Source organism: Aythya fuligula, chromosome 1 (assembly GCF_009819795.1).
Source record: "Aythya fuligula isolate bAytFul2 chromosome 1, bAytFul2.pri, whole genome shotgun sequence".
Lineage (NCBI taxonomy): Eukaryota > Metazoa > Chordata > Aves > Anseriformes > Anatidae > Aythya > Aythya fuligula.
Window position 1 is genome coordinate 97,328,333 of NC_045559.1, and position 26,991 is coordinate 97,355,323.

The window sequence follows — 26,991 nt, forward strand, 5'->3', positions numbered from 1 at the left end:
TGCCTGGGAGGGGGCAGCACCCGAACGTGCCTCCAGAAAGGGTTAACGTTGTCTCTCCTTTCCGTAGAGCTGCTCTCCCAGTAATTCGATCATGTCAGCCTGTTTGCAGGCAATAATTCATTGTTATAGGAACACTACAGTAAAGTGACAAGTTAATAATGGCAGTAATAATGGCAGGCAAAGTCTAATGCTATTTCCCATTCTCCTGCTCCTGTTGCACCAGCAGCGGCCCATGTTGGCTAACACAATTTGCAGCCTCGCTAATCCAGTTTCAGTAGGGATTGTGTTCTATTAAGAGAGAATAACAGGAGTCGGGAGCTGTGCTGCCATGTTCCCGGGCTCCCTGGGGAGGCCGTGCTGGCGCTCCAAGTCTTTTGTCTTTGCTTTGCGGTGATTTCTGCGCGACGCTTAAGCCTGTTGAGCAAGCTCCTCCTCGGAGCCTCTCACCGTCCTCCCTCCTGTGAACGCCTTGCGGAGAAGAGAGGGACCAGAGGGAAGGGTCACTCCTTCCAGTTCCCACATCTCTCCCTTTTGTATGCTCCTTTTCCTAGGAAATTCGAGGCCCCCGTCCCTCATTGCGCTGAGTCAGTAGGCCGGCTTGTGCTTGCTCTGCTCCCATCGCCACAGCGCGTGTCCTTGCAACGCTTGTGGAGGCGGAGGAGGCTCTCGATCCGTGCTTTTATGGAGGAGGCAGCAGAGGTGCCGAGCGTTCGCACATGTCTCAGCCTGCGGCAGAGCGGTGACCTGCATACAGGTCTCTCGGAGCCGAGGCAAACAGGAATTAGGTCACTGGGTGCTTTCGGGGAAATGGCGAGGCGCCTGAGGGTGCGCGGCCGTTGTGACTGCAGGGTTGGGGTGTCAGCTGAGGCTGTGCCAAAAGCCCTTCACAGTGATGTCTGAAGCCAAGGGTGCAGGGCAGAGACGCAGGTCCTGTGCGTAAGCATCGTTTCGGGTCGAGGAAATGGGTCTCTCCCGATGGACCTGCTAGGCACCATCCCTGGTGTCAAACCGTGCGTGGGCTCGCGCTGCGGTGTCCCCGTTTCTCCTGTCCCCACCTCCCTCACCTTGAGACGGCGAGATCCCAGCGGAGGCTTTTACAAGTAGGGCAGTCCCTGGGAAAGCTGTGTAATACTTCACCAGGTCTCTCCAGGAGAGCACGTCTTCTGGAGGAGTGCTCCCCGGGGGGTGACGGTCTCCAAAGTGGGACACAGCAGCCCTCGCCGCCTCCCTGTACTCGTGACGGGGCTCCCCGGGGGCTCTGTGGTCTGCTTCTGGCTGTCTTTGTGCCCACCCCTTCTGCCTCATGGCAGCTTCCCAGGGGCGTGCAGAGCTCGGTCATCCCCTAGCTGGCAGCCCCCTCTCTCTACACAACAGGGGGGCATGGTGGGTTTTGTGTTTTTTTTTTTATTAAGGAGGCTGTCTTCAGCTACAACTGAGTACTGCAGTTCCCATGTGGGAAACGAACCCTTATCAAAGGCCTGCCCTTACATTTTCTCGACACCTACAAGGGAAGATGATGCAAAAAGTCTGCGAGCACCTTTTTTATCGGAGCATCTTAAGTCACAGATTGCGAAGTGCTTTAATAAAGGTGAGTGTTGTAACCCCAGCCTGATGATTAGGAAGCAGAGACAAGGGAGCCAGGCGGCTTTACCGCTGCAGGGAGTCAGCAGGAGAGCTGCGCATCGTGCCGCTGCTTCTGCCCTCCTCTGCTGACTCGTGTCCCTTCCCCCCTAACATTTGTGTATCTGTGCTTATCAAATACCTGGCTTGAGGAGACTGCCTGCCTGCTTCGTGGTGTGTAGAAATCCCCCTCCATACATACCGGCCTGTGGAGTACCTGGCCATATTGTGGCCTGCTGTGGTTCCCAGGTGGCCCAGATCTGGCCCCCAGCCCACAGATGCAAGCTTTCGGGACCAGGTATCCCGAGGCGGTGCCTGTCCCTGCAAATTAATAGGGATGTTTTCCTCAGCCTGGGAGTTAATGCAGGGAGACTGTGATGCTGGAGGATGCTGCATGAAGTGAGCTGTCTAGTGAGCGTACAGACGTGCTGCGGACACCTCGCGCCTTCGCCAGCCACTCCAACCAGGCAGGGAAGTAATGTCCCTGCATCCTGGCCAGGCTCCAGCGTGAGGCATCGCCCATTCAGCCTCACGTTGCTCCTCCAGCAGACACAGTGGGATGCCTGTACTGGTGCAGGAGAGCATTTATGTCTCCGTGCCATCGGAGAGCTGATGTCTTCAGCACCAGCACAGTTGCAGAACTCAATACACCTGTGTTCTTCAGCCAGGTTGCATGGCTGGGCGAGGAGACGGGGCTGGTTTAAGAGAAATACAAGGGTTTTAACCATGACCTGTTGCCAGTGTAAATTGAGAGCCTTAACAGCATATGTAGTGCCAATTACAGCACATCAAGGTGTGATATCCTCTTTACTGGCACCCTCCGGGGAGCCGGCAGACATCGTGGCAAAGGATTATGGCTTGCAGACGATAGGCACGGTAGCTTCACCTCGACACATGCACCTGTTTTCCTCCTCAAGCAGATGTTTGGGAAGCTGTTAAGAGAACATCAGCCTCCTGCCAGCGCAGCAGAAGGTGCCGTGTAACCCTGCCTGCTCCCGTGGCTGCACCCACCGCCCCTGCTGCTCGGCAGCGCTGGAGCAGCCCTGCCCTGGCGCAGCACAGCCCCGGGGCAGGCTGCATCAGCTCCCTGTGGAGGCCCAGACACGTCCCCGAGCCAGGAAAGGGAGTTTCCCTGTGTCAGGAGGGCAAGTTTTGGCTGGCTTGCTGCCTGGGATGTCAGTCTTCTTGCAGTCCCGCTCATGCACCAGCAACTGCGGTAATTTCCATGTCGTGCAGGCGTCTTTAGACATGACCTGGCAAGTCACACGCAGCGTGGCGAGATGTGCTTTACCATGGAGAGGTCTTACCCATCGGGATGAAAGAAAGAGCCGGACTTTGTGGTGGTGTATTGCACCATCGCCCTGGCCCACTCACTTCAGAATTAATTTTTTCTTCCAAATCTCCATTCCCGAGTGCCAGCTGAGCCTTTTGGATCGGTTGCATGCCTGCGAATGGTGGCTGGTGGTCCCACCTCCAACACTCCCGTGGGATGGCAGGGGTGTGAGCAGCCCCACGGAGCTTCCTGCATCCTGACCGCGTTGGCGAGCGTGCCAGCCTGCAGCCCGACGGAGCGGCTGCTCCCAGGCAGCCCCCGTGCCGTGGTGGTTGTGAGCCAGCGGTGTGCAGCCCCTGGTCTGCGAAAGCAGGGAGCTGTTCCTAAAGGATCTGCGGAAGGGAATAGGGAAGAGGCAGGCTGGCATCGTGAGGTGCACGTTCGCTATGTAGGATGTGGCACCTGGGTGGGAAAGCGCTTGGTGTTCGCAGGTAGGAAAAGGCTGGGGAGGGCCTGCAAGCATGGAATTTAGGATCTCGTTGTTGGCAGAGTTGGGAAGAATTCTTCCCCACCGCCCTCACCCCCACGTAAAAGATCCTCGCTTGCCTCTGCTGGTGGTGCTGCGAGGTGGGCAGAGCGCGGTGCCGGCAGCTCCCGCCCGTGCACGCCCCGACAGCGCGCGTGGATGCGGAGCGACCCCGCCGCGTGTGTACAGGCTGCATTTTAATAGATATAGGGCTGCCGACTTAACATACACAGTTGCTATAGGAACAGAGGTTTCCTTAGGAACGGTTGCAGAAAATAATCCAGTACCAATTAAAAATAAACTGTTTGGAAAGGGGGCTGGGGGGAGAAAGGAAACTGCTGAGAAGCACCTTCCCCTTTATTGGCTCATCTCTCGGGGACTCGGAAGATTGATTAATGCTTGAAATAACCTTTCTTAGCCGACAGCGAGCTGGGGAGGTGGGATGAGCGTGCGTGCAGCAGCTGAGGCTGGTGTCCTGGGGTGAAACAAAGGGGCTGGAGTGTGCCTGGGGGGTGGGGGTGCAGCAGAAATACGACAGCGTGATGCTAAATCTCCCCATTGAGTTGAAGTCCCCCAGAGAGGAAGAACAAGGGGCCTTTTCCCTCCTTCCCTCCCTCCGCTGTCTGCATACCCGTAACGCAGCCATCCGGGCTTTATTAGCATACTGAATAAAGCCAGGGGCAACGTGGGCTCCAGGGGAACTTCTAATGCATTGCCAGGACGCCTGTCTCAGATGCTGTGCTGGAGCAGAAAGTGTCACTGTCGGGGGAGTTTCTCCCTTCCATTTGATGTTGCTTGCCCGTACCCATTAGCTCCCTCGCTCATCGCTCGTGCCAGCAGGCATCCGAGACCCTGGCGCCCAAGGGACAGCGGCAGGAAGGCGCGACACAAAGCGAGGAGCCCTTGCCGTGGTGGGGAGAGGAGGCAGCGCCGCTTCCTCGCAGGCGAGCAGAGGATGCGTGGGCCGGACGGCTCCCCTGGCAGGGCTCAGTCTTCCACGCCCGTAGCACCGCGCTGCTGCCGTGCCTCTGGTGCCCAGGGCGCTCGGTAGGCTTCCTTAAGAGATTTGCTAATTGTACGCAGAAGACCTTTGCCAGGCAGCTCCCTTTCAGGGGGAAGCAGCCGTGTGAGGCACCAGGGGAGCTTGGAGAGGTCAGGACAGGAGGGGCTGGAGCAGCACCGGCACACACCTTCTGCCTCTCAACTGTTGAAGACCATCGCAAAGTGTAAGGATGCCCTTTATAAGCTGTGGCTGAGTGTTGGTGCCACGGGGTGCAGCAGGAAAGGGGTAGGAGCAGCGTGCAGGACCCCTCATGCATCACCTCCATTCAGGGAAGCCTGATTTCCTGCCTGTGCCCAGGTGTCCTGGGTAATGCAGCATCCTTCACGCTCACACCTCTGGCTCATCCCTTCCAGGTCTGCACTTCCCCCAGCCTCACGTTCAGCAGGAGCTGCTGGTCGCTGTAGGAGAGGCGAAGGTGGTGGCAGGGCTGCTCAAGGGGAGAGTGTGTGGCCAGAGGCTGCTCCTCTCGTCTGGTCTTCAGCTGCCAGGCTTCCCCCAGTGCAAGTGTCACATGAGGGCGCTTCACATCCTCCTCTGCAAGTGTCAGTGCCGTGGGTCAGGGCTCGCCGCATCAGGCACAGCCTGAACACACAGGGGAAGGCTCTGTCTCCTGCTCCTGCAGGGAGGGGGCAGTTGGAGACCAACATCTCACTCTACAACAGAGCTAATGCCGTCCTCAACACTGCGTGACCGCTCAGCTGCCCATGCGGGAGCTACAGTCACACTTGGGAAGCTGAGAGCGGTGGCGTGGCCGTGACTTCTCCCAGGTGATGCAGTCCTCGGTGGCCCTGGAGCCAGAGCTCCTGGCTGCTGGAGCGCAGCGTGTTCCCTGCTGGTCCTCCCCAGTGGGATGCTTCTCTCCCAGTCGTGCCCGTGGCTGCTCCCCTAATCAGTGCGTGTCTGCAGGTTGCGTGTCACACCGGGGTGTGACAGCAGTAGGGGCTTGTTTAATTCACTCTTTCTGGAAATGGTTTTCTGTGGAACTGGTCAAAAGCCCGTTGGTATATGCTGCAAGCTGTGTGATTTCACTAAGAAAAAAAGCACTTGTGTCTGAAGGATGGTTGCAGCTGAAGAGACGGGGAAACTGAGTTTGGGTGTAGCCTTCACACTAGGTTTGGTGCTCTCAACCACAGCAAAACTAAGAAAGGGAGACTTTTAAAAAAGACTGTGGAAAAGCAGGTGCCTCGCTGAGGGACCTGGTGGGAAAATTCAGGAATAGAGGGGAGGTGAAAAGGAGAGAAGGCTTGGTAGGAGAACAGCTAAATGTTTTTTTCCTGAAGGTTCATTGTAAGGCAAGAGCAGCCGTGTGTGCAGCCGGGGGAGAGCTCTCTGGTCCTCCCCCAAACAGGTGAGTCTCTTTTCCATGTCCATGACCCACCTCTTCTCACCTGTCCCCGTTCCTCCCTGGCAGTGACCAAGCTGCAGGTGAGCAAGTCGAAGCGGAGCATCACCCTGGTGGAGAACCGCCCCATCCCGCTCAACTGCTCTGTCAAATCCCAGACCAGCCCCGACTCGCACTTCGCCGTGCTGTGGTACGTCCACAAGCCCTCCGACGCGGACGGCAAGCTCATCCTGAAGACCACCCACAGCTCGGCCTTCGAGTACGGCACCTACGCGGAGGAGGAGGGCCTGCGGGGCCGGCTGCAGTTCGAGCGCTCGGCGTCGGGCGGGCTCTTCAGCCTGACGGTCCAGCGGGCCGAGGTCCGCGACAGCGGCAGCTACTACTGCCACGTGGAGGAGTGGCTGCTCAGCCCCAACCACGCCTGGTACAAGCTGGCAGAGGAGGTGTCGGGGCGGACCGAGGTCACCGTCAAGCAGCCAGGTAGCGCGCGCCGTGCTGCTGGGGTCCTCTGGGGCCTTTCGGCGCCGGCTGTTGTGCACATCTCCTGCTGAGCTCCGCTGGGGCAGCAGGGAGCTTGTGCTCTTCTTTCTGCTACAGCCTTCTCGCCCCCTCCTTGCATCCTCATGCCCGCACATCCCTTCAGGGAGACATTATTTCCCCTCCTTCAGTGTCACCCGCCTACACCGGGTTGGTGTCCATCTTAGGGTCCCTGCCTGTGCCCCTCCATCTGGAGGGCCGCTGTAATGAGCCAGGTTTCTTTATCCTCAAAGGTGTCACGTAGAAAGTGTGTCAGCTAGCAACCTAATGAGGGAGAACTGGTGTGTGCCTGCCTGGGAGAGCATTTTTATGTTTTGCACATGGTTTAATTTCACTCTGCATCTGTATCCTGGCAGGCGTGGGGAGTCTTGTCTCTTTTCCCTTTGCGCTGTGCACATGAGATGTGAGTAATCAGTTTAATGAGGTGGGGAGCTGGCTGCCAGGAAAGGAGAAATCTGCTCTGCTGGTGCTTTCCGTGGCAGAGGACATCTCTGGCAAAGATGGGCTGAAGGTGGCCACCAGAAGCTGGGGCCACAGCCCTCATTCCAGGCAGAGAGGCAAGGACTGTCCCTGAGAGCAGCCAGCACCCCATGCACGCTGCTGATGCGGAACATCAGTACTCCATAAGGAAGCCCTGGCTTGCTCCCGGTGCCTAATTCTGGAGATTAAATTCACCTGGTTGTGCAGGGAGTGCAGCAGGCCAGAGCATACTGCTCACGGCCAGTCCCAGCTGCTTGTTTCTGCCTGCAGATCCCCGAATTGGCTGTGGGGCAGTCAGGGAGCGGGGAGCTGCGATTTGCCCCCTCCTTCACATCACCCACCTCTCACTGGGAAGTACGGTGCCTGTCGCTTACTCCTGTGGCCGTACCAGGGAAGTCCACACTGTGCCCCCTGAAAGAGGTTGTAAAGGAATTAGGAGTGTACCACACGTCATTTCACTTAAAAGAGCTGATTGCTATCACCCCCCGAGTATCAATGAAATTATTGAGCAAAAACCAGGGGCATTCCCAACGCAGCAAAACACCGTGTGTGCCTCTGCCCTCGTGCCACTTCTCGTTTTGCAGTAGTGGTTCCCTATAACCAGCTGTCCCTTCTCTGCCTTGTTTTTTTTCCCCTTTTCCCACTGCAGCGGAGCTTACTGGCTGCGGTGTGACCAGGCTCGTGCCCTGCCCCAAGGGGAGAATGAGAAGAGCTTCACGTGTGACTTCCCTTCACGAGATGTTTGTGCACTCAGGATCCCCCAGGTCCTATGAGGAGATGTGGGGTTCCCACTTCCCTGTGCCAAATTCAGCCTTGCTGGTTGCTAGCCTGAGATTTTCAGGAGGCCCTCAAAAACATCAGTCCCATTTTCTTTTCCTCGCTTTTTTTTTTCTTTTTTTCCTTCCTCCCCTTCCTCTTCTCTTCCATCACACCCCAGGGCTATATCTATGGAGGGAGGTGCACTTGGGGAGACCCGGCCCCTGGCATCCCTCAGTCACCCTGCGTTTCTTCCGGCCTTCCCCCGCAGATAACCGCCTGCAGGTGAACCAGACCCACAGGAACATCACGGTGCTGGAGAACCAGTGGGTGACCCTGGAGTGCCAGGTGAGCAGCCGGAGCAGCCCCTCGTCGCAGCTCTCGGTGGAGTGGTACGTCTGGCGGCCGGGGCACCCGGAGAAGGAGGCCGTGGCGCGGCTGAGCCGGCAGAGCACGCTGCGCTACGGGGACCTGGCGGCGCTGGGCGACCTGCGGGGCCGCATCCACATGGAGAGCCCGTCCCTGGGCCTCTACCTGCTCTCCATCCAGAACGCCACCGTGCGGGACAGCGGGGTGTACGACTGCCGCGTGGAGGAGTGGCTCCTCGACCCCAGCGACCGCTGGTACAAGCGGGCAGAGGACCTCTCCGGGCTCACCACCCTCACCGTGAAGCAGCCAGGTGAGGAGCACCTTATGCCACCGCCTCGGAGCAGCTCTCTGCCCTCCTGCATCACTGTCCGTCTGTCACCAGTGGAGGGTCTGGGCAGAGGGCATGGCTGCTGCTCTATGGGCCATGCTGATGCCTTCTTGGGTGTCTTCATTGGCCCCTTGCTTTTCTGGAAGGAGTGTTCAGCAAGCTCTGCAAGCACAGCTAGACAGGCTTGGGATTTTGTCACTACTGCATCTGCAAATTTATTTTTTTACAGCAGTTTTGGCAGATTCAGTAGAGCAGGCTTCAGATTTTATTCACATTTGGACTGAGAATGAGATGGCAGAAGCTCTCTGTGCTTTCTAGGCAGGGTCTCTGCATGGGAAGAGGGCAGCAGAGGGGTTGAGACCCTCACTGGTGTCCAGGCAGTTTTACACGATGCTGCTCCCTGCTCCACAGGTAAAGATGTGGGCAATGCCAGCTCCAAGCCTTCGTCTGGATTAGAACCAGGGCTGGGGATTCTCCATGGGGCAGGAGCTGGCTAGGAAGAGCCTGCCTCTGTATGGGCAAGGGGGAGCCTCCCATGCCTTCTGGCTACCTTATTCCCCATGATAGAGGTTCAGGTGGCTCCCACTGTGTAGCACCACTGTTTTGGCTACGCCCAGACACAGGGAGATGGGGATCGGGATGCCTCTCGCTCTTTCCAAGATCTAGGGGGGTGAAAAATTCTCAGGAAGTTCAAAGCTGGGAGGAAACTCCAGTTCAGTGAGTTTTACCAATAGATGACAATCTGCAAGGACAATTTACCTTGGGAAATATGGATTCTCTAGTTTTTGAGCCAAGTGACTCCAGATTAAATGCCTGTCTTAAAGGAAGGCTGTAGGTCAAACGAAAGTTATAGTCTTCACTTGCTGGATACCTTCCAGCTTTAAAAAAAACACACTCTGCAAGTATTTTTTGGTGCTTTATGCCTGCCCACTTCAGCAAGGTGTCAGCCTCGTAACTCTGTGATGGAGCTGGCAAGATTATAAGGTCCTGGGAAGGTTTTATTGGTAATTCCTTGCAGAGAAAAATTTGTGCTGCAAAAAGTGGGAGCTGTCTCAGGGGACAGCCCAGCTCTTGTCCATGAAGTCCTTGCTCAGGAAGCTTCTCTGGCTGAGATGGCTTCAGCAGAGGTCCCCCAGAGCTCCCAGGCAGACCCTGTATGCTGCATCCCTGCACAGCTCTACGTGCAGCTCCTCATTTGGGATGGAAATTGCCAGCCCTGAAGGACAGGGGACTGAACGTGAGGGGAAATCCTCTAGGCTCCACCTGAATTGTGGAAGGATGTGGAGTGGGAAGAAGAGGGGGAGTTGGGAGTGCAACAATTCAATATATATATATATTAATTTTTTTTTGTTACAAGTGCTTTGTTGGTGTTTGGTTTTCTTTCATGACAGGCAGTACTTAACAAAGTGACTGAATTTAAAAATAGCATAGCTTGTGACTCATGTCTCATTAGTGAGGATCTCCATACTCATCTTCCAGTACTATAATCATGAACAAAGAAAAAAAAAAAAACACAACCCTCAGTGTCTTCAGACTTTAGTTCTCTTTCTGTTTAACCTGCTGAGGTGGGGGAGGCTCCGTGTTTATTTTGACAAGCCATTTCCTCCCCTTCCTCCTTTTTACCTCAGAAGTCCCCAAAATCTCAGGGCTTACCTCATTCCTGTAGGAATCCCTGTGGTGAAGATGAGAACTGAAAACACTCGTGTTGCCTCCAGCCCTAACAGCTCTGGCCTTAATGAAGATTTTCCACAGGGGACCGTTTAAGAATTGTAGGACAGGCACTGTAGTGTGAAACCCGGACACCTCCTGTCTGGGGAAGGGCCCCAGGTGAGGTTTGGGGGACAGCAGCACCCTGTGCCCTCTCCTGCAGGGACCCCAGGATCTGCGAGGGTCAGGGCTTGCCCAGCTGGTGCTCTCTTCAAGCTGCCCCTCTCTTCAAGCTGCTGGCTTGCCCTTCATGCTGAACTCCTGCATTAGGAAGGGCTTTTTAATCTTTAAATGAAAGCTTAGATCTGGGCTGATTGTGATCCCCTGAGTATGTGTTCCCTGGCAGGATGACTAAATCAAATGTTAATTGCTCTTGAAGTCAGCCTTTAATCAACTCATCTGAGGTTCTGGCCACTGTATATCAGTTAGCTAAAAACATCTCTGTAGCCTTGCAGCAAGTAATAGGGAAGAAAAGAGAGAGACTTTAGGAAGCTTCCTTGCTGCTTCTGTGCTGCGGTCATCTCTGTGGAGGAGTCTGTTACCTAATTAACTTCCCAAATTGCTGGAAAAAAAATCTGTCCTCCTGTGCCTCAGACATCGCTGATTTTCAAGTCCTTTGAGCACTCTCAGGCAGGTTAGAAAGCCAAGATACACAGGTACCTGTGTGGGGTCAAGCCTTCAGGTTTCACCTGGATCGCACCCAGTGTAGCAGCCGTGGTGGCAATCTGCTCCGCACTCACCTCTCCCATTTTGTCCTCCCAGACCCCACCTTGCAGGTGGACACGGCCACCGCCAACCTCACGGTGCAGGAGAAGGAGTCCTTCCCACTGGACTGCAGCATCCTGTCCCGCTCCAGCCCAGAGTCCCACTTTGCGGTGACGTGGTACAACCTGCGGGCCAAAGAGGCGGGTGGCCGCGTGGAGGAAGAAGAGGAAGAGGAGAGGGAAGCGGTGCTGAGCGTGGGCCCCGACGCCGTCTTCAGCCCCGAGACGGGTCGCTGGGAGGGCCGCCTGCGCTTCCAGCGCCTCTCGGCCGTGCTCTTCCGCCTGACGGTGCTGCAGGCTGGCGGTGCCGACAGCGGCAACTACTCGTGCCGCGTGGAGGAGTGGCTGGCCGACCCCAACGGCGTGTGGTACCGGCTGGCGGAGGAGGAGTCGGGCACGGTCGCCGTTCACGTGCAGGATGCAGGTGAGAAGAGATGAGGACCCCAAGCTGCCCGTGTGTCTTGGTTTGTGTGGGCATGACCGGCCCCCTGCCCTGGGGACCTGGAGCCTGGACCTGGTCTGCAACGGGGCGTATCTGTGGTACTGGTGCTGTTCCAATCGAGCTGCGGGCTTGTAGCCCAGCTCTGCGGGCTGGGTTGACCCCATGCTCACCGTACAGTCACTTGTATGTGGGCCCAGGGCTGTGGCACTAGGGTCTCCTCCCCATAACTCTCAAAGCCATTGGGTGGTTTAGAGGCCTCAGAGATAGCTGAGGTCGTGAGAGTTTTGTGGTCCGTTAATTGAGATACACTAAGATGCTGCCTCTGTACCACCACTGAGGGAAACACTTTGTGATAAGGCTCCCTGCTTTATAAGATATCAGAAAATCTGCACCAGGGAGGAAGATCTTTAGCACTCATGAAACTCTTAGCAGGAGATAAAGCCGAATCATGCCCTGTAATAGCTTTTTTCTGCTGCTCTGTTTTCCAGTATTGGTGGTTTTTGTCAGAGCCCTACCTCCTGTTATGATACAGATTAATGAGCATCTGTTTTTTATGTTTCTGAAGAAGTCTGTAAGCTATGTGCTGCGTAGAAGCTGTAAAACGTGACCATCCTGTGTCTCTTTTCAGGCTCCACCCTGCAGTCTGTCATCTGCTCCAATGACGCCCTCTTCTACTTCGTGTTCTTCTACCCCTTCCCCATCTTCGGCATCTTGATCATCACCATCCTCCTGGTGCGGTTCAAGAGCCGGAACTCCAGCAAGAACTCGGAGGGCAAGAACGGGGTCCCCTTGCTGTGGATCAAAGAGCCGCACCTCAACTACTCGCCCACTTGCCTAGAGCCACCAGTCCTCAGCATCCACCCGGGAACCATAGACTAAAGAGACGAGAGGTGCCCAGGAGGACACGCAGAGAGAGAGAAGCAGAGACACACCAGGAACCCTAAGGAACAGAGTGGTTTTCATTGTTCTTGTTTCATTTGTTTCAGTGTCTGTGCTCCGACGCGGCGGCTGAGCTCTGCGGAGCGCCCAGCCGGTGGGGACGGGAAGGTCCGAGGCTTCTTCCAGCACCTGTGGGAACGCACCCAGCCACCGAGACAGCACCGAGCCTGTGCGTTTGCTGTACATAGCGGATATTCCTCTCATTAATTTTGATCCCATCCGTTGTTGTCCGTTGGGCCGTTACTTTTTCGTCGTCGTTTCTTTTCCGTCTCCCAAAGAACTGTAGGCTTCCCCCTCTCTCCACACAGCGAGGAGTTCCCAGGGGGCTTTTGGTCCTGGGACGATCTCTGGAGGTAAATGTGTACGTGTACCAAAACAGACTTGTTTTTTCCTCCTGAGATTCTGTGCCACGGTGAAGAAGGTCTTTTCCCAAGGTGCACTGAGATAGCTGCTCCCTCTTCCAAAGCAGGCAAAGCCAGGACCACCTCTGAAGGGTTTAGGTGGGGTATTGGGAGGTCCATCTCAAAAACTGGCTGTAGCCTCAGGATCTTCTTGCCTCCGTCTTACTGTTCTCTCAGGAGGAGGCAATACACCTTTTGGGAGCATTCCCCAGTCTTGGGGAATTGAACATTCATTGAACTGAATGTTCAGTGCGCTTGCAATCAGGACAAAAGCAATTTAGCTGGTCTCCAGGAACTGAGCGGGGAAACAGAAGGAAGGTACCTGAAAGCCTTGACTTTGTTTTAATCAAAGAAGGTCCTCATGCGGTCCAGCATGCCAGAGAGATGCTGCCACCACTGATGAGGCAGCTCCTCTCCGTGCCCCACTTGCCTGGGGACGGGTGGCTGGATCCAGTCTCTGAAGGCTTCAACTTGACCAAAGTAATGACTCTACAAATGGGGAAAGAGAAAGCTCCGTGGGTTGGATTCACGGTCCCTGGATGGTTCAGCCAAGGAGCCCAGTCACAGCCACGCAGCAGGGACGTGCACTTAACCACCTCATGTCACCAGGGTTCCCAGCAGCTCGCGCGGCTTCCCAGTACGAGCTTGGACAGGGCAAGGAGCCTGCATCGCACCTGCACCCTGGGGGCTTCCACGTCCCTTTGGGTTGAGAGAAATCTTCCCGTATGTGTGTGTGCGCGTGTGCTGTTTTCCATCTCTGGGGCTTTAGGAGGAGAAACCATTTTGCCGTAAGCCCTCTCTCCTGGCAAAGTCACCTGCTCTTGTTGTACGCAACTGCCGTGACAGGAAATGCTGTTCTTTCTGTGAAAGATATGGCTCTCACGAAGCAAACCAGGGCTCTCTCCATGTGGGGCACCTACGCTCAAGTACCCCGTACTGCCAAGTACCCCTGCTGTGTCCTGTGGAGGAAACCGCCTCCTCCCCAATACACCCTAAGCGTTTTGTCTGGCGGAAGAAAATGTTTGCCAAAAACGGCCTTTTGTTGTCTTCCTTGACGTCTTCCTGGCAAATCTGGCCATTTGTTTTTTGCAGCATGGCTGAAGCCAACGTGGGCGGATGGGTGCAGCCGCAAGACACCCCCCCGCCTCGCGTGAGAGAGGTGCCATACCTGCAGCTGCCGACCTCTTTGGGAGGGTCGGACCCCTCTTTGTGAAGAGAAGGGGACCTCAGCAGATGCTCTGTAGTACTAGTAGGTTAAACCCTGATGCCTTGACATTTCAGAAGTGGTGAAGCCTCAGGTGGGAGATCTGCGTGGCACATCCTCTCTCCTGGCTAGAAGAGGAGCTTGCATCTTATCTGCGGGGATGCAGATGGTCCCACTCCAGTGGCAGGAGAGTCCGCTGCCACCTCTACTCCTCCACCAGAATGTCATTCGTTTCTTCTTCTGCTGAGAAGCCCAAATTGCACTCACCCCTCTGCAAAGTCTCCCTCCTTGAGACGTAATTGCTTACTGGCCCCAGCATACGCATAATATCACACTCCTATATATATACATATATATATATATCTCACACACCCACACTTGTCTTCCCTTTCTGGATAAGGAGTCTGCACAGAGAGGAGTGGGATGAAAAGTGAATGGAACTGAAGAACCAAGACATGAACAACAGCAGCTGCAGCCAGTGGGTATTGTTTCATAAATGTAGTATCTCTTGTACATACTGCTTCAGGGCAGGAACTGCAATTCATTTCAGCTTTAAAGGAAAAAGAGAAAGTCAGCAGGAGCTGTTCTTCCTTGGAGAGCGTGTGCTGCATCTGAACCAGGCTCCTCCTCTCCAGCCTGCCTGCCCCAGCAGCACTGCCCCGGACCAGGGCTCTCGTGGAGGGCTTTTCCACAGCTCCCCTTGGCCCAAACTGGTCCCTGCCCAGCCAACAGTTCTTGCACCGAGCCCAGGCTTTCCCAGGAAGCGGCTCCTGTGATGGTCCCAGAATGTACCTTGCCACTGACATTTCTCCGTTGTTCTGGCAGTCTGTTGCCCAGTCTCTAAGTTATCTTTGTTTTTATAAGGCAGACTCTTCCTGTAATGAGTTTCGACATGAAGCTTTCCAAACCACTCTCTCTGCTGTAACTTTCTGTACTGAACCTGAGATGAAAGAGAGATAGCCTATCCATGCATGATGTGGAAAAATGTTTGGATTTTTTAAAAAACAAAACAAAAACAAAAAAACTTTGTACTATGTTGCACTAAAACATGTTTTATACAACACACCTGAGAGCTGTAGTAAACTGTGTTGAAATTGTGATTCATACTGCTGCTGGTTTTTGTCTGATTTGGGCTTTTGTTGTACCTTTATGCACAGTCCCTACATAAAGGTGTGCTGAACTCCCAAGCCAGTTCCCCCTTTTAGGCAGCCTCTCCTTCCACCCATGCTTCTTGATGCACCAGCTCTCCTCCCTCCCCAGCAGTACATCTCTACTCATCCATGATGAAGCTTGCAGCCACCTTGCACCTTCTGGCTCTTCAGACATACTGTCTCCTCCCATCCTTTCATTCATCCCATCGTAGCATACAGTATTTAACAGAGACATGCCAGGGCTATTTACTGAACACTGGTTTTGAAATTGCTCTTAAAATGGTAATCACTTTTCACTGAAGTAGTCTGGATTTGAAGAAGCATTTTTTAATAGAATAATACATGGTAAATAGTAAGCAAATATTAATATTCTTGATGGAAGCATAAGACTGTAGTTCACTACCTAAGTTGATGAAAAATGCAACATCTTAATTCTCTCTTTACCCACCTTTACCTTCCACAAGGGTTTAGTCAGTAGGATTGAACTCCCTGGTTAAATGAAAGAGGGAATCTTGATATATTCTTACACATACAGCAAAATCACTGTGAAATTGTGCAAAATGCATTTGCAATGCAGAAGCCAGTAGATGCATTTTTTTTTTTCCAGTATTCATAGAATCAGAATATCCCAAGCTGGTAGGGACCCTCAAGGATCGTTGAGTTCAACTCTTCACAGGTCTACCCAAAAATTCAGACCGTATGACTGAGAGCACAGTCCAAATGCTTTTTAAACTCCGACAGGCTTGGTGCTGTGACTGCGTCCCTGGGGAGCCTGTTCCAGTGTGCGACAACCCTCTCAGTGAAGAACCTCTTCCTGGTTGCCAGCCTGAACCTCCCCTGTCACAGCTTGACACCATTCCCTTGGGTCCTATCACTGGTCACTAAAGAGCACAGATCAGTGCCTACCCCTCCACTCCCCCTCGTGAGAAACTTGTAGACCGTGACGAAGTCCCCCCTCAGCCTCCCCTTCTCCAGGCTGAACAGGCCCAGTGCCCTCAGCCACTCCTCATATGTCCTCCCCTCTAGGCCCTTCACCATCTTCGTCGCCCTCCTCTGGACAGTCTCCAAGAGTTTAATGTCCTTCTTGTACTGTGGTGCCCAGAACTGCACACAGCACTCGAGGCGAGGCCGCGCAGAGTAGAGCAGGACAATCACCTCCCTCGACTGACTAGTGATGCTGTGCTTGATGCACCCCAGGATACGGTTGGCCCTCCTGGCTTCCAGGACGCACTGCTGGCTCATATTCAACTTGCTATCGACCAAAACCCACACATCCCTCTCTGGGTATTTATTTAGAATAAAAAATACCATCCACTAAAATAACCACATGAGAAAACTCTCTTGTCCCTGAGGCAGCTAGCTGTTTGCTCCCTCCCTCTCTCCTAGCGGGTTATCTTGGGCTGTATCTGCTACAATCACTGTGCAAAGGAGAGCTTTTAATGCTACAGATGCTCCCCTCTCAACGCTCCCAAACACCACAGTTGCCTCACTGCCACACCAGCACACGCAAGCAGAAAACACGAGCCTCACACAGGTCTACCTACGTTCAAGTACGTTAAGCAAAAGGCAGCAGGTGGCGTAAGCATGCTTCCCAGGGGGGTGGTCCTTCCACCCCTACCTAGGTGAGGTGGTACAAGTCCTTGCCCACCTTCTCCAGGCGTTCCCTGTACTCCAGGGGGGCATAGAGGGAGGCGGTGACCCCCCGAAAGCCGTGCATGGCCCCCCACCAGCAGGCCGCAATGGCGGCGGTGGAGTCGCTGTCTCCCGCGTGGAAGAAGGCCCGGTGGGCCAGCTCTGTCCAGGAGTCCCCCGCACCCAGCAGTGCATCATAGGCGATCATGGGGGCGTCGTGCCCACTGCTGCCTGCCCAGCCATCGTAGCTGAGGGAGGTGTAGAAGGAGTCTCTCTCTTCCACGCCGTACTTGGAGGGGAAGGTGGGCAGCGAGACCCCGTCCAAGATGCCTCTCTTCGCCAGGTATTTTTTCCATTGCTCCTCGAAGTAGTACCTGCAGAAGAGGGCATGGGACAGACGGGGTGTGAGAGAAGTCCTGCTGCAGGAGCACACACCCAGCCGCCAGAAAACGCGGCGCCGAGAGAGACCGGAGCAGCAGCTCAGCAAAATGGTAGGCGTCCCCTGTTTGCCAAACAAGGGACAGGATTTACAGTAAGAGGCACAAGGACACATTTCAGTGAGTTAGATTTCCCCTTCCTCCAGCCACATGGGAGAAGGCAGCCCACCACCTGCCGCTGTTGCGCTGCAAAGGATTCGAAGGCTCAGACCGAGAACTGAGTCATCCTCACAAACTCAGCGTACCTCTGCCCGTGTCTGTGCACAGAGCCACGCTGAATGCGCATCCAGATTTGGTTACGACTTTCAGACTGAGCTCAACCCTAGACCTGGTGCTCTTCCCCAGCCCTGGTTCCCATCTTTCATCAGGTCATGGTTGAGATGGCAAGTTAGCTGCTTCATATTGGATCCAAAAAATGTCAAAGCTACATGACACTAAAACAACCTGCCGATTTTTTGTTATGTTAGGTGTGTTTTTCTCCTGGGGGACATCAGAGACTTTCTGAACCGACTGGATCCCGTGGTAGGCATGCGCTGCTCTCCGAGTGAACCATAATGTGATTACTCAGACTTAGGTATAAACAGCACTCACCCTCCTGTACATGAGGTTTATTTTAATTTTAACAAAGCCTGGCGGCAGCAGTGCAGCTCACCATTGCCCCATGTTCTCCTCCACGAAGAAGCCAGTGTCCCGCACGTAGGCCTTGGCACGCGGCAGCACCTCCAGCAGCTTCTTCCCCCAGGCCGGTGGGGGCACGTTGTTCACCGCAAAAGCCGTGAAGAGGGCCGAGGCCAGGGACCCCAGGTAGCCGGTGGGATGGTGGTGGGTCATCCGGCCGCTCTCAATGCTGACTTGCACCAGCGTGTCCAGCTCGTCAGGGTGGCGGAAGCGCAGGCCGATGCACATGGAGCGCATGGCAGCCCCGCAGCCTCCACCTTTGGGGCTGAAGGGGATCCTCCAGCCATCCGGCTTATCCGGTTTCAGATTCAGAGCGTTTTTCTGACACGTGGCACCTGAGCAGGGAGGAAGAACCACACGTCATGCAGAGATAGTGTTCTGTAGCATGGAAACCAGGGGAAGACAGGCAGGGCAGGAGGGCATTGCCCTGTGGAAGGGATTCAGGCTTCCCTATAAACGCAGAAATTGTCTGCTCGCGTCTGGCTCTTGCCTTAAATTGCCACTACACCCTGCGTTTTCTCAAGCAGACACGATAATTCCAGTTTGTGAAAATAATTATAAAACCCAGGGTGGTAAAAACCACCCCACTGCTGATTTTTTATTTATGCAATTTATATTGTCACTATTTACATTTGATGTTGCTTGCTTAATAGCATCTATAAAACATTTATACTATCTAAACAAGGTATATTATGCACAATAGATATCTAGATATCCATAAACAGAAGGAAGATTTGGAAATCCATCAGATCACGTTGATCCAGACCCAAAGCAAGACTAAGTGCCTCTGCTGTTTTCCTGGCAGGTGCTTAACTTCTCTGCCTCACTGCTAGGAAATATTCCCTGCAATAAACCCAGATCTCCCTTGCTGCAGTTTAAGTTTGTCAGAAAGTGAGGAACACTGTACTTTCCTCACTGCAACAGGGTTTTGCATGAGTAGCTTTGCTGTATTTCTCCTAAATAAGCTGAAGAGTAACTGTATTATGTCAATTGAAAGGTTTGCCCAGCCCAGCTGCTCTCTGAACATAGCCACCAGCAGATATCTATGGAAAAACTACAAAAAATGTGGCAGCTGCAATGTTTTCCTGAGAACACCCATATGGCTTTCAGCAGACAGAGGAGTCGTCCTGAGTCTCAAGTTGGGTCCAAAGGATGACGTTCAGTAACACCCAGTGGACCTAGCAGCCCTGAGCTGCCCTTGTTTTCTGGAACCCGCGCATGCTTTCAGCCTCCTCTAACATCCTATGGTAATCTGAGCCACGATTTGGTTATGCAAAGTGTTTCCTTTTATTTTAAACTGCCATTTGACAATTTCCTTAAATTCCCCTCTGATTTTTTTTTAATTGCAAGAAATAACAACTACCGATTCACCATGTTATTCCAGGCTGTATATACTTCGGCTCTTCTCTTCAGTCTTCTGCTCTAAGTGGACACCCCAGTCCAACTTCGCCCTTCTTCAGGTGGGAAGCCACACATTAACTCCTCGCTGCGCACCTCCATCCCTTTCTTAGTTCTGCTATTTATTGTTTGAAGTGACTCTGCTTCTTCCAGTGCTGCTGCTTTGATAATGCTCATGTTAGTATAGCCCCTTCATAGGTTAAAGCCACCTGCACAATTACATTTCAGAGCCCAGCAACCTTCCCTGGCAAAGACCAAGAAAAAATTTTAAGTGCGAAGCCTGAATGCTTGTGTGCAAGGAAGAGGAAATAGGTTTCAAATACTACATTATCTCTGATCCTCTTCTACCTTGCTTGGCAGTAGGATTTGGTGTACGTCAGTCTGTTTTACCAGCACATGGCATTTACAGCACCCTTGTAACAAAAATACCTCCAAATCCAAGTACAGTTTTAAGATTGGCTCCTGGCCACATACCAGCAGTGCTAGCATTGGTTGTCCACTGTCAGTAATAGTGTCACATGGATCCTTTCACAGTTCTGGTCTACGTTTCTGTAGCATCCTTCTCTTCTGACAGTGTTGGTGCATTACATGCATATTAAATCAGCACAGGGTACAGCCCACTGTGCTCTGGTGGACCAGCTCAGTGCGTCTCAAACTGAAAAAGTAGCTCTGTCCTGTTGCTCTCACACTATTTCTGCAACCAGACTGTCATCGGAAATAAATTTTGAGAATGGGAACAGCATATGCAAGGCTTCCCCACCGGAAAAAAAAAAGGGTTGTCGACCAGTGCAGCCCACACTGTCAGGCTACTTTCATTCTCATGAATTCCCCGCAGTGTGACACTGGCACAAAGCAGAGCTGCCATCTCACCAGCCTCAGCCCTGCCTGGTGTGCCTGCACACCGGCCTCTGCTGTGATGCTGGCGTCACACTGGTAGACAAGGCCTGCTGGTTTTGCTGTCCCACACAGCCAGCCAGCCCCTGGATCAGTCCAGATGTTCTTTATGCAGCCTTCCTCCGGGTGACTTAGAGTGAAAACTGCAGGGCTGTGTCTTTCTGCTGGAAGCAGCAGCAAGCACAGCATTTGATAGGGGTGGCACTGGGCTCCACCAGCACTGATGGTCACCAACCTTTTACTGAACTGCCAAGCAGGTTATTTCTGTGGTGTCTCAAAGTGGGCATGCACTCAAGCCTCTAAATATGCTTTCTGTGTAGTTTATTAATTCAGTGCTGGCTGCTATTTATTAAAATCATTAAGAGTGCTATCAGTATAATTTCTAACTGTGTTATGATTAACACAAAATTGAAGCACTTTACAAATCTAAATATACTAAGCATTGCACTTAGACCTACATGGGACCTAAAAAGATCCAGTCAAACAAAACTAAGCTTTAAAAAAGCTGTGCTAATTATCATATTTGTATGTACTTGGTAAAACAGACTTTCTGGCAGAAAGACAAGAGGAAAGGGAAAGAGCAAAGGGATTAGGATAACTCAAAATCAAAATATGCACCAAAAAAATGAACTCTGTAATCTTCTTGGAACTGCAAGAAGGGCATTTCATCAGGACATGTTTAGACACGTTGGGACCAGGCAACTCAGTGCTTGATAAGCAGAGAGATCGTTCATTAGCTATTACCAAAGAAAAATGAGGAAGATGACAAAGCTTAAACTGTAAAGAAAGACTTGTTATTTTGCAATAGCAAGCAGACATTTGATTGCAGCTTTAAGCCTGTACATATTACTCTAGGAAATTACTTCTCATAACATGCAAATGAAAAAAAAATTGTAAATCATACCAGCATACAACAGGTAGGACTCTGGTGATTTAAGAAGTGATGTATTGCAAGTATTATCCTCATGCTTTTAAACAATTAAGATATTAAAGCATTCGAAATCTGATTAAGGAAGACTAAGTTGAAAACATGCTGTTAGGCCTTTTTTTAAACTGGATTAAAAACAAACAAACAAACAAACAAACAAAAAACACTCTTGTGGGAGTTTCTGAATCCAGAAATTCTATCTTGGACACTTACCAAATCCTGGTTAGGAAATCCATGCAAACTAAACTAAATGTAATACTGTTTTAAGGAAAAAAGAAATGCAAGCAAAAAGCACTGTGAAAAAAAAAAGCCAATCTGGAAAAGTTTCATGTACAGCTGGATGCTATTTCTGGAATAGGCTTTTAGGCTTCTGTGCCATTTATTTTGACTTTTCATGAGCACAGGCATGTGCTGGGAGCAGTAACAGCACAGTACCAGCTGGTTAGGGTCTGTCAGTAAACATAAGAAAGGTGAGTTCAAACAATGACATAGTCACAAAAAATTCTATAGGTAGAGGACTTAGACCAAAAGGAACAGAGCAACAGGCAACAGCTTTGAAGCAGAAGGTTTCCTGGAGATCTTTGCAGGCAAGTGTAACATTATGGAAAAAGAAATATGGCCATTCTTGTGTCACTTAATTCATTGGCTTTGCTATCTGCAAAGAACAATGAATTTGGGCCTGTGGCACATCACAAAGAGCAATAATGGATGTAGGGATTAATTTGCCATTAAGACAGTGAGATAGACTGCTCTTCTCTCTTGGGGCTGCTTATTTGAGGGACCCCACTGTGGCCTTCTGGTGACTAATAAAGATGTGGGAATCCCTTTGTTACTGTGGGTTTTGATTTTCAGGTCTGGCTTTCCTTGTGTGGGTGAACAATGTGACTTTCCCCCACTATTCTAGGGGAATCTCCTCTCTATTGGGTGAAAGTTGCAGCGGCAACTTTCCATTCTCAGCCTTAAAAGCTGCAATTCCCCAGTGAGTATTTAATCTGTTCAGAAGAGCATCATCTCAGGTTCTGTTTTCAGTTATCATCTATTTACTCTGAAATGCCTTAAGAAGTTACTGACATGCAACGTCTATCATTATTATTTACAAATACAACATGGAGACCCTGGAATGCAGACAGCTTCTGAGGATATGGATTAGGTGTTCCCTTTTGTAGTAAGGCAGTGAACATTAGGTAGCTAAGTGTCAGATTTAAGCTCTCAGAGGCTAAGACCTGTTCAACTCCTTTCCTGTGGCTGCAGCAGGAGAACTCCTGAATGCTGTTGCAAGAGCATTTTCAGCAGATTTCCATTTTTTTCCATGCTACTTTCTCTCCATAGCAGAATTTTATGAGGCAAGCATCTGTGGAACCAGTGCTCACAGAAGAATTTGCATCTCTTTGTTCAGCCAAATAACCTGACCTTTTGTCACTCCAATTAGTCACCATAGCAAATTTACTTTGAGATCCCTTACTTCCAAATGGGAGCTGCTTGTGGGCATGCTGCAGCCTGGTTACTCACATATGGACTGCAGCAGGTGTGCTATTATACTTAGCTATTAATTACTAACATTCCAATTTTAGGCTCTTCTCCTTTTCGTCTCAGATTGTAGTCACCAAGCTTAGGTATCAGAGACAAAAATAACTTCCAGGTGCTGTCTCTCTGACAGCTGTGGTTGGTCCACCTTGGCAGACCCCATCAGCTAGGGGACTTACAAGTTGCTCCTTTGCCAAAACAGCAATAATTCTGTCAAAATTTTAACCTGCTGGCTGCTGCTATCCTGGCAAGCATCATTACCTCTTCTTAAATATTTTATTAATTAATCTACACTGACAACTGAAATTATCTGTCTTACTGAATGCTGATATTTCAGTCCTGGCGATGAGGATAAGCAGTGGCTGCGGAAAGGTACGCAGAACACTTTCCTGCTCAAGTTTCTTATCTGGCTTACCAATGAGAACAATGCAGGATTTGGTCTTTCCCAGGAAAATGTCTTTTAATGTCAAGACAGAACATTCGTGCTATATTTTGGCCAATCCAGATAGGCATGAGTCCAGCCGAACATTTTTCATTTTTAAAACTTTGTATAGCATTGCAGCATTTGAGTGTTTCCTGACACTTATCCTGCATGCACTAGCCAAAGTAGAGGCCCAGCCTCTGAAGATCCTATTTAAGTTTATTTCAAGCATCTGCAGGAGGCTGGGCCATCTGCAGAGAGAGATGGGGACCTCAGGGAGATGCTGGGTAAGCAGGCCTGGGTGAACCAGGATCTGCAGAAATACATGGCATGCAGCTTGGATATTGCAGCCTGTCAACGTATCCTTCCCAAACGCTGCTATGCATTGCCAGTCCTTGCAACTCGTGCCCCAAACTTGGCAGCACTGTGGTCGTGCCAAGAAATGAGAGAGGCTGGACCTACAAGGTTCAGAGATCTTAAATGTGGCCTGACTGTCCAGTTGCAGAAAGTAGCCATTCAGAGCTAGCCAAAGGTAGACATTGGGTTTAATGAACTTAATTATTCCAAGCAGGGATTTCCCTGTCTTTAAATATTTTTTATGTGTAATTTATTGCATTTGTTAAAATAAGTTCTCTATTAATGCTCTGTTTAGAGGTGTTAACACAGCATTTCAAGATGCACATTATACATGACTGAATTTGTGTTTTTCCTCCAAGGGTGTAGGAAAAGACAGTAAAAAATAATAATAATAATAAATAATAATAATAAAAACAGCATTCACCAGTGGAAAACCCTCTCATTCCTCTCATGAGTTCAAGGCCAGGCCTCAAACACACCTGTAAGAATGTCTTATAAATGTGGGCAAAACAGTATCTTTTCTCATCTAGTTCTGAGATGGCCCAAACACTTCAGCCTGCCTTTTTCTATTCTCAATTCATCCTGAAAGAGTTACTGAGTGTAGAAAACTTTTGGCTGTACAAAAAATACAATTAATGCTACATCTATAAACAGCCAAAAGCAGAGCCTTAAGGTGAGAAGCTGGGCAGAAGCAGGGCCAGCCTTGGCTCCAAGCAGCATGAACGCGAGAGTCAGTAGCCACAAGGAGAGAGGGCCAGAGGACAGCTCTGCCAAGGTGACATAGCGGAGAGGTTACCTGGAGCTCTGCCTTCCATGTCATTCATGCACTCCTTGTAGTTATTTGCAATCAGGGAATAGAGATGCTCTAAACGTGGATTTTTCCCAGCAGCTACCAGCGCTTCGGCTGTGGCCAGGTGCATCACTGTGTCATCGCTGACTTTCCAGCCTTTGATGCTGATGTTGCTGAGCCCGCCCATCTCCGCCAGCTCCTTGTGGATGGTTGGGCCGTGCTGCAGGAACTCCCATTTCCCATTGTAGTAGCCCAGCGTGTCTCCAAGTGCACTCAGCACCATAGATGCCACGTAGTTTTCCATCTCCTTAGGACAAAATTTTTGCCCCAGGACTGCTTCAATGCAGAAAGTACTATGAAGAAAAAAAAAAAAAAAGAGAGAGAGGAGGATAGTAAAGAAAAATTTTCTCAGTTCAGTACAAGCCTCTACTACTAACCTCCAGTAGCCTGGATTTGTGGCCTAGCACTTGCATCTCCCTCAGAGATGATGTTCCTTCAAAGCACACGCATCCCCCTGGCCCTGAGGCAGGGAGAGCAGGGCATGTCCTGCCGGGGCAGCAGCCGGCCATGATGATACTGTGTGTTCAGGGACCAAAATGCAATGGCAGTACTGCAGAAATGCGTAGGGAAGTAAGGGAAACCCACATTTTCTCCAGATATAACCCACAGGAGTAAGGAGATAGGATCAGGCTTCCTGTGATTTTCGTACCATGAGAATAACTTGAGAGTGAAGCCCGCTTTTACCCACCAGTCCATTCACCCTTAGCAGCATAAGGCAGAGCCTGGTACAAGTGGCAGAGAGGGGCTCTGACCAACAGCTGGCCCATCTCCGGAGGCTGGCTACAGAAACGTGTGCTCTTACAGGCAAAACCAGGCACTCCAGTGGATATTTTAAGCAACACTTCCCCCCCCCCCCCCCCCAGCCAAAACACTTCTGGGTCTGCTGCTTTTTGCTTCTATGCCTCGATATGCGCTAAGGATCCTGTAAGTCTCCCTTTGTCACATGACCCAGGAAAAATGCAGAAAGAAAACCAGAGGCACAGCGAAGAAATTAAGCTACTAAAAAACCGCTCTGAAGTTAAGCACGTAATTCGCCTGGCCGGGGGGAGAGGAGGCTGCTTCCCGCTGCACAGCGCTGTTGCAGCCTGTCGGGACTTACACGGCCAGGATGCCGAAGGCAGGGTGCTGGCTCGTCACACCCCCTCGCCCAACCATTGGCAGGACACGGTGCCGAGCCAAGGATACCGGGCCCTGCCACCAGCACCTCTCCCAAGGCTACCCGGCTGAGGCCTCCAGGATGGCGGCAGCGGTGATGGCGCAGTACGTCCTCTTTCCTGCGTCACCACCGCCGCGACAGGCCCGGCCCGGGAAGAGGGGGAGGAAGGCGGAAGGCTTGCTCTGCCAGCACAGCCCTGAGATCCCTCTCCAGACACAGAGCAGCTGCAGCAGGGCCACCGAGCAAGCCCCGCAGCCACCCTCTGGCACAAGCCACCACAGCGGCCATGTCCCCGGTCACTGCTTGGGGTGGGGGGAAGACCGAGGCCAGCAGGGTGGCGGCGGAGGGAAGCACCAGCCTTCACCGACCCCACTGCCGCCACACTGCCGGGCTTCGCTCCCGGGGTGTCCCCTGCCTTGTGGTTTTGCTGCTCAGCCCCCTGGTGTGCTCCTGGCCAGCCCCCGCTTTCCCTCCCACACCTCCCCCCTTTCATTTTTGGGGTTCTAGTCTGTCTTTGTGCCCTTAGGAGCCATACAGTCAATTTGGAAATGAAGTCACCACGTGGAGATGATTATTTTCTTAAAATAAAATAAAATAAAATAAAATAAAATGAATATAAAATAGTAAAAATGACAGATTTTTGGCATCCCCTCCTTTGCTTCTCTGTTGAAGCTATGCACTATTTTCCTGAGCACACACATACCCCTTTTAGCCAGACCACCAGTCTCCTCCTGGGTGGCAGCGCAAGTTATCCCCTGGGCCCTGCAAGTCTCCAGCATTTACCTGGAGCTCTGTATGGGGCAGCACAAACCCCTCACAGACCCAGGCCTCCTCTGGACAGATACCTGCTTTGTCTTGTGTTGGTGGTCCTGCTTCTTTGCATCTCAAAGTGCTTGATGACACCATTGCCTCCTACAAGTTTTACACTTCTTTTTTTTTATGCTGGTGGTGGCTGTGTAGCTGAGGGTGTCTACTGAATGGGCAAAGAAGGAAAAGGAAAAAGGAAGTAGGAGCAAGAAATAAGAATAAGCATGGCTTGGACCACCATTTGCAGAGGCTGAACCTTCTCATCAAATCATGGTCCCTTGACAGGCGCATGCCGCATCTCTGGAGCCCTGATTCATGTAAGAAGGTACCAACAGCTCTTACATATGAAAAAAAAAATCAAAATAAAAAATTCCCCCATGGCTATGAGAGAAAGCAGTGGTAGTTTTAGAGCTGCAGCCCTGGGGGATTTCAGGGCAATCAAGACTGCAGTGCCGGGCCAGAGCAGAGTCCCTGGGGAATTTGGGGGCAAGTAAGAGAGCCAGCTGGAGCTGGGCCCTGGGGGATTTCAGGTAGCTGAGAACGCTGAGCTGTGCTGGAGCGTCCACCCCGGTGGCCTCGGCTGTTTGGTATTCAGTGTCCATTCAGATATTTACTGCTTCTCTGCCACCCTGCTGTAGACGTGGAGTTTGAGAAGTATCTGGTACAGAAAATAGTAACAGAAAAGAAAGTGGGAAAAGAAGTTTCTGGTGTATCAGCAGAGCCAGTGGTGCCTGCTGACCTTTTCTGCTTGGGTCTGTTTTATACAGAGCAGCTCAGAATTTACTCAGGCTGTTCCTATGCTTAAAAGCAAAACAGGGCTTTTGTCTCCTAAGGTTTGGGCTTGCGAGAGGGAAAACCCCTCCTGCTTTTTGCTGGTTCTCTGTGAGGAAGGGCTTCTGCTGCAGCAGTAAGGGCAGAAGAAAAGAATGTTGCAGGGTTCCCCAAATGGCCAGGAAAATGAGAGCACTCCTCTGCGTTAGCACAAAATACCTGTGGCACTGAAATCT

The 26,991-nt window shown here is 51.7% G+C and overlaps 2 protein-coding genes across 2 annotated transcripts in view; one reads left to right on the forward strand and one right to left on the reverse strand.

The window, feature by feature from the left end:
- IGSF3 (immunoglobulin superfamily member 3) overlaps nucleotides 1-14,855 on the forward strand; it is an 82,570-nt gene extending 67,715 nt beyond the window's left edge. The window contains exons 7-10 of the mRNA XM_032196011.1: nucleotides 5,894-6,304; nucleotides 7,869-8,276; nucleotides 10,764-11,189; nucleotides 11,836-14,855. Coding sequence (XP_032051902.1) covers nucleotides 5,894-6,304; nucleotides 7,869-8,276; nucleotides 10,764-11,189; nucleotides 11,836-12,086 — 1,496 coding nt within the window. The 3' untranslated portion in view covers nucleotides 12,087-14,855. The remainder of the gene's footprint in view (nucleotides 1-5,893; nucleotides 6,305-7,868; nucleotides 8,277-10,763; nucleotides 11,190-11,835) is intronic.
- A 1,588-nt stretch (nucleotides 14,856-16,443) lies between these two features.
- On the reverse strand, nucleotides 16,444-25,293 carry ADPRH (ADP-ribosylarginine hydrolase). Its single transcript, XM_032207074.1, has 4 exons — nucleotides 25,121-25,293; nucleotides 23,968-24,314; nucleotides 17,624-17,984; nucleotides 16,444-16,908 (listed from the first exon to the last, which is right to left on the reverse strand). Exons 1-4 carry the CDS (start codon nucleotides 25,174-25,176, stop codon nucleotides 16,521-16,523), a joined length of 1,152 nt encoding a protein of 383 aa, XP_032062965.1. The 5' UTR covers nucleotides 25,177-25,293; the 3' UTR covers nucleotides 16,444-16,520.
- Nucleotides 25,294-26,991: the final 1,698 nt, after the last annotated feature.